At 35.3% G+C, this 9,841-nt stretch overlaps 1 protein-coding gene across 2 annotated transcripts; it reads left to right on the forward strand.

Annotated features, from left to right (window-relative positions):
- The first annotated feature begins 108 nt into the window (after window positions 1-108).
- Window positions 109-9,196, forward strand: LOC149730922 (integrin alpha-D-like). 2 transcript variants are annotated; one of them, XR_016385728.1, is made up of 10 exons: window positions 109-1,825; window positions 2,489-2,574; window positions 3,316-3,452; window positions 4,440-4,551; window positions 5,502-5,679; window positions 6,561-6,714; window positions 7,362-7,459; window positions 7,765-7,964; window positions 8,269-8,448; window positions 8,775-9,196. XR_016385728.1 is itself a non-coding variant. In XM_089885208.1 (9 exons), exons 1-9 carry the CDS (start codon window positions 1,635-1,637, stop codon window positions 8,346-8,348), a joined length of 1,236 nt encoding a protein of 411 aa, XP_089741334.1. In that variant the 5' UTR covers window positions 109-1,634; the 3' UTR covers window positions 8,349-9,196. The 2 variants fall into 2 exon arrangements, 1 of the variants encoding a protein (XP_089741334.1); XM_089885208.1 differs by having other exon boundaries at window positions 8,269-9,196.
- The last annotated feature ends 645 nt before the right edge of the window (window positions 9,197-9,841 follow it).

Here is a 9,841-nt window from a genome sequence, read left to right on the forward strand (position 1 = left end):
AATTTATTCTTACGTAGTAGGGCATGACAGCCGTTATCGTCCGATTTTTTATATTTTCTAATGAAATGGAGGCGGAAATGGGTGTTAAATATAAAAACCAAAAACGTATGGTCATAACTTGAATCGTAAATATTAAATTTTCGAATATTTTTTCAAAAATATAACCCACGCATACGTCTATGTAGGTCACTAACATGTTATTCCCATCAAAATAGGTTAATTTCATTTTTTTAATTATGAAAATTGATGTTCGTCTTAAATATATATTTATAAAATCTTCTACTTTAAAAATCTTTATACTATATATTTATTTTTAATAATAAGTTTATTTAACGAGCACGAAGTATATGAAACCGGACATTCGTGTTATAACGACTGTCGTTAACCCGCCACGCGGGGATAAATTGAGTAAAATAAATTTATTTATAGTGATAAATATTTTTAGCGTATTTAGGTTATTTAACGTGTCCCTGACAATTTTCCCAATCCATATTAAACTACTGCACAACGACACACATATGCACATAGTGGCCACAAAGCCGCGAACACGTAACAACCTTTAGGCTGGAGGCGTTTGTTATAAGATGTTGAGCTCGTAAAGTGGTCGCTATAGAACCTTTTTTGTCGGACAGTTGTTCTTGTTGGTATTCTTGCCATTAATATTCTCTCATGTCTATTATTTCCCACATTTATTCTTTGATCTCTTGAATAAAATCATAAATGTACAGTAGGATCGGGGAAGATGGGACACTTTTTAACTCTATTTTCTCGTCCCATTTAGTAGTAAACAAAGAACTTTCAAAGAAATATGAAACTATGTTCTCATGACTCTCATAGACCGATGTTAAATATTTAAAACACGATCAGAATATCTGGATATTATGTACTAAAGGTGTCCCATCTCCCCCCACCCAAACATATATTTATAATTTTTTTGAATCAATTTTCAGATTTAAAACCGCCTATTTAGCAAGTAATTAACAATTACTTTCCCAATTGATCAAAAGCGGTAAATTAACTTCTAACACTACCTAACTACCGCGTGACTAAAGCTTGTTCAAATTTACTAAAACGAACATAAAACGAAAGCGACGACAATGTAAGTTTACAAACTAACGCATGCTGGTGCCGAGTTGTACCAAGTTTGACGTTTTGTAATATACAAACAAGTTTAATTCATAGTAAACATTTTTTTCGTAATTAAATGTTTACATTTGTTATATGGTTAAACAAATAATGTGGATTTGTTAAACTTGTATCTTCGCGTACAATAACACTTTCGACTGCATTCTACCTATTGCTACACAGTCAACCGTGATGGGGGTAACAAAATTATGGGTATATTATAATACGTGCTCATTAATTAAACCCCCGCTTCCTGTGATTGAGTAGTTGTGATGTTTATCGTTTGGTTGGTATATGTTGTCCTTTCAAATATACACAGGTGAAACGTAATGGCTGCTCTGTTAGTTTGAAAAAGAAGGAAGAGATCTGTATATATGCGTTATTCTAAGGAACGCATGATAGTTTGCGTTTGGATTTCCTTGTAATTTAATGCCTCATAAACAAATGGATTCTGTATTCATTTGTAATGTCTACACTCCTGTTGTATGATCGAATAGGATAGCATTGGTATGGAGAGAAGAATAGCCTTAATATTAATTTGCCTCTTCCCTTTTAAACTGGTCTCAAATGTGCAGTCATACAACTTTGAAACCAATATCTCAAGCAGAATCAATTTAACTGGGTATGCACAAACAAGTTCGGCCAGCGAAGCATATGCAGCGTATAACATCATCGTCGGTGAAGAAAATTCGACACTAAGGTATATAGTACGATAAGATATATATTCAATCTCTTTATTGGTCTTCTTGGGTTATAAACAAAGAATATTTACAGAATTATAACCGTAATCCCGCTTCTATAAAAAAGCGTTGTTAATTGTTTAAAAAACGATCAGGAAATATGGGGTTTAGTTGCCAAGGGTATTCCATCTTACCCCGCATGACTATATGGTTTGTTTAATGTATTGTTTACCAGTGTATAAACTATCGCTGCCCTTTGCGACTCCATGCGCCCTTCGCTTGTTTCCCTGAATTATCTGCGCTGATTCCCTAATTGGTCGATCGACGTATATTTTATCATTTCGGTCGTTTTTTCCTAGAGTTGGAGTAAAAAAATGCGCGAAAATCATTAGAATTGTGTCAAATCAATTAATCAAGAAATGACAGTACTAAATCGCAGTACTAGAAATGATTACAGTTGAGTGACATTCTCTCTTATGGAAAATCCTATGCATTGTCGCAGGACCGATTTTTTTACACCAGCAGGTCTTTATATGCGTTTATTATCATAGGCTAGGGCAAGTATATGTTTCCAGTCGTGGTGGTAATGTTCAGGTTTTTAAGTAACGTGTTTAGATTTCCAACACTTTAGTAATAGTTGGTGTATAATACGCCATTTAAAAGTTGGAGATTATATTTTGCAGGTTGATCGCCGCAGCGCCAAAGTTTAAAAATGGAACTTCTTCTGGTGCAATTCTAGATTGCGTTTCTGTCCTTAATTCAACAACAGGTAAGCTATTTTAACATTAGATATTTTTAACTTTGTTTTTCTGAATTAGTTTACCATAAATATAACATTCGATGTATAACAACTGTCACCTGTAGTTGTTGCAGTAGATGGATTGGTAGTCATTTATATATTAATGGATTGGTAGTCATTAATTCCCAATAGCGTTTATTACGACAGCAATAAGTGCATGATAAGGCTATTATACAGTATACACCATTAACTTGTGTCGATCTAATACTATTTCTACGAACGTAATCTACAAAGATCGTAATGCGACCTTTATATGTTAGCACTGTGAGCATGCTGTGTGCGTCAATCGATATGTATATACGTGTGTCTATAACTACGTCACGTCGCATATTCTGAACTAGCGAGGAGGCAGCGACCGGACTATTTTCAACCCAAATAATTTTTAAGCAAAAAGCCATTTTAAAAACTGCCGTTATGTGGCTGAATTCTGTATTTTTTTTGTTGCTTTTATTGTGTTCCAATCTTCGCTACCGTATATTCGAAAAAATTTAAAACATAACACATATATTTCTTTCACTTATCTCTCAGTTATCAAAAAGAAGCGAATATCAAATTAGTTAATACAACGAATAAAATGGAATTATCAAAACGACAGTCGTTATAAACGCGGTGCGGTAAAGACTATACTTAAGTAAAGATACCTAATAAAGGCGTGGCTGCTAAACCCACAAACCCCCTGAAATTATTTTTCCTGATCGTTTTTTCATGCAGACTGGGTAACAGAAACAAACTGTCAATCATTAAGCAGTCGGCATTTCCCATTAACTGCAAACCAAAACTCGTTCAATGACGCGCTTGGATTGTCACTCACTCACAATCAAATCTCCACGAAGCCTAATCTTTACACGGTTGGTGATAAATGTAATACTGTATTTACAGTTTGTTTAGATATAGTAGGATGGTGGAAGATAGGACACCTTTAGGACATAATGTCGTGTTCGTGGTTTGAACATTTAACAACGAACGTAAGGATACGGTTTTAAATTCTTTGCATGTTCTTTGTTTCCACTACATAAGAAAGTAGAATGAAAAAAATATTCCACTTCCCCCATCGGACTGTATTTTTCTACAGGAAATGGATGATAAATATGGAGTTTTATATTATTACAAACATATATTTAGAGTATCCCAGTATATATATTTATAGTACTTAACAGTGTCGTAATATATTTGTTCCGATTGATATATTTGTACCGGGCGCTGCTGCGCATGCGCCAAGATGCTACTGCGCATGGGCAACAGCTCGGAACAAATACAATGACCACCCGGTTCTATCGTCATAAAAAAAACTATTTATGGATTTTTTTACCGATCCAGCTTTGAATATGTTATAGCTCTACGTAACACATAAAAACGAATCATAGCGACGCCAACAGTACAGATGGTAGAATATGTTTTGTAATATTTTCTCCGGAACTTTTTTTAGTGGGTCTGTATTTATTAGAGCTCGTGTTGTATTTGTTCCGAGCTACTGCGCATGCGCAATAGCGCTCGGTACAAATATATTAATCGGAACGAATATATCACGACGCCGGTATATATGTAACAACGGCAAACAAATGGCGAATTAACAGAGGCGGTCGCCCCTCAACTTTGTCTTTCCCTGATTATAACGCTTAGTGAAAGGAACTTACATGTCTGAAATTGTAGGAGTATTTAACTCAAAGAGTAGTTTCTTAACTGTTGATATAATTATATTTACAAGGCATAATAGAGTATACATCATATATAGCTTGCTCGAAGTTGCTGTTGCCATTGTTGCCATATGCCATCAATGGGAATGAAAGGGTTGTTTTATTTATTGTACGGTGGGTTTTAACTGCGCGCATATTTAGGTTTGTGCTCCTGGAAGGCAAAAGCAATGTGGACTTGTTGATATGTTCAACCCTGGTGCTTGTTACGATGTCAATGCTTCCTCTGTTATGTTGAGGAACTGGGGTGAATTCCGTAAGTTAACTTTCACATGATCCTTTCTCCGCTAATGTGGGACACACGCTGATTTGAAGGCGTGTAATCACTTATTATGATGTTAAAACAATATTTGAAATGTATCGCGTACAAATATGGAGAGAATTATAATCTATAATTCCGTTGCCAAAAAAACTATGCTGAATGGTCACGTGAACACCACAGAAATGAAAAAAAGTAAAAAAGAGGACCGAGAACGCGCAACCGCCCAAAATTGTGATGGACTCTTCTTTCGGGCCATGTTGACTGCCACGTCAGTCCCCATTTCGCTTGGTCTCCATTGTAAAAGATAGGACCAATTTGCTATTCTTTGAACTAAACCAACCATTCAAGTTTATTATAGGCCAGTTCAGTTATTTGGTAGGTTAATGCTTACAGTTAAGCGCTTGTAAATTATTTAATCAATTTAGTTTAAAAAGTTCAAACAAACGGTTTGTTAGAAATATATATGTACATGGAAAAGGTTTTTTTCCATATAACAAATAAAATAAATAAAAACTGCATAAAAAACCTGGATTCCATTGACTACAATGGGCCTAAGAAACGGGATCGTCCTGTGGTCACGTGACCATTGAAAAAATGTAAATCAGCTCTCCCATTTACCGACATTAAAACCGCGCGTATTCTTTTGTATTTCTGTGGTGAACACACGTCAACTCTGGCGAAAAATGCTTCTTTATGGCCCGGCCTAGTTCGAAAAGACTCTTTCTCATTTGCCATGTGAACGGGCTATTTGTGTCTTCGGTCACTGACTTCGGTTACGGGGCCAACTCTGGCCTTACCATGTGTCACAGATGGCTAACCACGGTGTGGGACCTCACCCACGTAGCATAGAATATAGTATGCCAAGTTCTTACACAGTCGACATACTTGCTACGTGCAAAATATAATAATGGACATTTGGTAAATTAATCAGACATTTTATGCAGAATGTTTTCAAAATTTTCTGGACGTGGTGTTCGTGATTGACAGTTCAAATTCTATCTCGGATAGTGATTTCACAATCGTAAAAAACGTTCTGAATGACATAGCAAATTCGTTTGCTGCTACTTTGGGCGACAGTGTTCAGATTGGAATTCTGCTTTATGGCAACGCTGATAATGTAAAGTAAGTAAAACGGTGTCGCGTGTTTGAAACATTTTAAATTCTAAAACGTAAATAGAACAATTAAAGCGGCAGTCCCATATGTCCCATGCATTGTCGCACATCCATTTTTTACTTTAGCAGTCCGATTTTACGTTTTTTTTTCGGGAGTTGTTTCGTTCTTTAAGCTAAAGTTTGGATCACATTTAAGCATTTTTATAAATAAAAAAATGTATTTTTTTGCGTGTATGCTTCTTTAAGTTAACGTTAAACAAAGTTAAAAATATACAACCATTTTGTCTGTGGAAAACAGATTCGTAGAAAAACAGCTTCACATCGAAAATACGAAACCTTAAAGCGTTTAGGTATACGAGGACTTTATCATGTATACGGTTAACAACCATACGATAACATTTAAACATGGTTTTATGACAGAATAGTATTATGGTGGAGTGGGGAAAGATGGGACACCGTTTCACCAATTTCTCTCGTCTGATTTGGTAGTAAACAAAGAACATTCAAATAATTAAAAAACAGTATCTTCACGACTTCTATGAATCGTTGTTAAATATTATAATATAGAACTGTGGGGTAAAATGGGACACCTTTAGCAAATATTATCTAAATATACTGATCGTGTTTTAAACAATTAACAACGGTCTGTGATAGTTGTGAAGAAGCTGTTTTGTAACTCTTTGGATGTTCTTTGTTTACTACCAAATGGAACGAAAAAATAGAATGAAAAGGTGTCATATGATGTTCCCCCACCCTATACTATACTATCAGGATACTTGAATATATTTCGGCTTGCCTTAGTAGAGTACAAATTATTAAACAAATGTTCTGTACTTTAGAAATTATTTAATTAATTACTGTTCCGATCGTTTGCCATATTTTGTTTGCAGTATTGCATATGACGCAAGCACAACCATTTACTACACGCCGACCAAGCTTGGCGAATGCATGACAGTTGCTTGCTTTAAAACTGCCATAAACTCAATTACGCACCTGAAAGCTGCAAACACTTACACGGCATTGGCAATTGAGCGTGCGGTCAAGGTAATGAAATAATTTAATTTTTTGATATAGCAGGGTAGGGAAAGATAGGATATATTATCACTATTTGTTCTGTTCCAATTTGGTAGTACTCAAAGATTATTTACAATTATGTAACCGTAGTCTCGCGACTCTAAAAGAGGTCTATTAAAAAGAAAAACTGAAGTCAAATTTTATAACTGGTGGGCAAATAATCTTTAAACTGAGCTGAATCTGCAATTCTATTTTTTCCGTTTAAAAACGGTACCGATTTCGAGTTATCGTCAGTCGTCACTTACATTTTTACTGGTGTCGTTACTAACGATTTTCTTCTGGCGATATCTCGAAAACGGCTGAAGATTCTTCAAAGATTCTTTTTTTTCACAGACGCATTAATACTGATAGTTTAATAACTTTCGTCACCAGCAAAAAAGTGACGATAACTCGAAATCGGTACCATTGTGAACAAAAAAATGAAATGGTAGGTTTAGCTTAATGAAGACTATCTGCACATCAGTTATAAACTTTGACCGAAGTTGTCCCTTAATTATTTATAACACTATCAGGAAATGAGGGGTTTAGGTGCTAGTATTCCACCATACCCCATAGTACTATACCAACTATGGCCTACTATCTTTACTAGGCCGTGTACTAACCTGATGCTATTGTAGGTTGAGTTTGCGGAATCGAAAAACAAAGATAAAGCAGTGAAGATTTTGGTTTTAATCACTGATGGGAGCGCCACAGATAGTTTTTTGCTACAAAGAAGGTAAGACAAAATTCTGGCATATTTATTTTTTACTTGCACTACAAATTTAACTAACCATTGAGTTCGTGAAAAGATGAGTAAACTACACATGGTAGGGTGGGTAAAGACAGGACATCTTTTTATTCTATTTTCTCGTCCCATTTGTAAACAAAGAACATTCAAAGAACTATTAAACCTTATAATCTTCACGACCCCCCTAGACTGTTGTTAAATGTTCAATACACGATAAGGTTATTTGGATATTTTGTGCTAAAGGTGTCCCGTCTTCCCCACCTCACTATATAATATTACATTCAATTCTGCAGCTTTGGTATCTCGAGCACTAACAATGTGACTGTGTATTCTGTGGGTGTTGGAGCTGGCGCATCTGTCGCGGAACTTTCGATTAGTGCCAACGGTGGAGTGGATACGACCACTCGAGTACTATCCACGTCAAACTATGTCGAACTACCTGCTGTTATCTTAAACTTAACGGACGCCATTTTTTCTTCATCTCTTATTGAAGGTAAATAAAAGTTGTGTATAGCGGTGTGTGGGGGATGATGGGACACCTTTTCATTTTATTGTTTCGTTCTGTTTGGTAATAAACAAAGAACATTTAAAGAAATATAAAACCGTATCCTCACGACTTACATAGACTGTTGTTAATTGTTTGAATAACACGATCGCGATATTCAGATATTGTGTGCTAAAGGTGTCCCATCTCCCCCACAGTACTCTATATTTACTGTACAATCATTTAAGTAACATAAACTGATGTAAACACATGGTTGTAATTATAAAGTATGGACTATGATATTATTTCGCAGGGCAAGAAAGCAATGGTACCAACCAAAGAACGTTGGAAAACGCAAATTTTGGATTTTCCGGTCATTCTGATAAGGTATGAATTATGGCATGCTGCATGTTTATATTGTTTTTTGTTATTTGTGTTTGTCACATCAAGCAATACAACACAATCGAACGAAGCCATCATTGACATATAAAAGGTTTGTGTTAAATTGATAAATAATATGAATAAATGATATTACTTATTTACCCTCTTTTGGAAAAAAAAACCTTTTGCGAATTCTTACGAATGTGAGTGTGTTTCTGACTGCCATAATAATATTTATATTTGTCAATTTGGACATTCTTTTATGTTTGGGTTTCTTAACAAAGTGAATCTTCATGTTCACATTATTAAATAAAGTGTCGAGTAAAACCGTGACTGCTAAACTTACCGTAAAGTATAATCAAAGCGTATATACTAATATATATGCTTTGGTATAATTTAACTTACATTATAAGCTGTATTTAATCAAAACAAATTAAGACGTACTTGAAAGTAAAGACATGACCCGTACAATGCTGGAGTCGGCTTCAGAGAAGTTTGATTTTGTGGGGGACGGCTAGCAAGCTAATATACATATACATCGTGTCCACATTCCGTAGCCTCGTGACGCCGTTCCTGCTACAACGCACACGCTATCCGACCCCGCAAAGAAATTGCACAATAATGTAGTACATTGTTAAGAAGAGTGACATCGAACTTTTTAGTTCAAAAAGAATCAAAGTGCCATGGCAATTATGATCACCTCAAAAGACACCAACGACAAAAATGCAATGCGTTAATGCAAATTTCATAAAACGTTATTTTCATGTGAAGGACAAGGCGCACAATACCCACTTTCACTTATAATAATGCTCCGCTTTGATAAGTTCTTTTCATAGCCTATTAAATTGTTGTTAACTAGAGTTTTATGATATTGTTACTCAAAACCTAAAAAAATTAGACAACAATTTAGACAACGAGTTAATAAATTTAGACAACGAGTTGTAAAGAACAGCTGCTGCTAACCAGCAAAATGTAACTAACGGTAGGCCTACAAATGCTGAATATCATTCAAGAAATACCGACGAGAAAACAAGCATTCTTAGAAAACAATAGCATTATTTCGTCATCATACAAAGCTACAAACGAAATGAAGAAAAATATTCACAAAATCGTTTGGGAAGTAAATCACATTTTAACTACTCCTGTACTCCACTTTAGTTTTTAATTTACTCTTGAATACTGGAGTAATTCACAAAAAATATTCACAAAATTGCTATATTTTAAACTAAAGTATAGCAATGCGGGGCCCCCTTCCTCGGGGGCCCCGGTGCAGTGCACCGGCTGCACCGCCGGTAGTTACGGTGTCGCGGAAATCTGGTTCCCAAGAAATCTGGTTCCCATAGGCCAGAAAAACCTGTTTTATGAGGAATTCAAAACTATGCTGGTTGCGACTAAAAATACTAGTTGTTAGATGCGAAGTATTTTATACTCTAATTCTTTTTAAAGATTTATCTTCTTAACAAAAATGTATGCTGTATTTTAACATAAATTATACATAATGCCGT

The sequence above is a fragment of the Ciona robusta genome, chromosome 9 (assembly GCF_009617815.1).
Source record: "Ciona robusta chromosome 9, ASM961781v2".
NCBI lineage: Eukaryota > Metazoa > Chordata > Ascidiacea > Phlebobranchia > Cionidae > Ciona > Ciona robusta.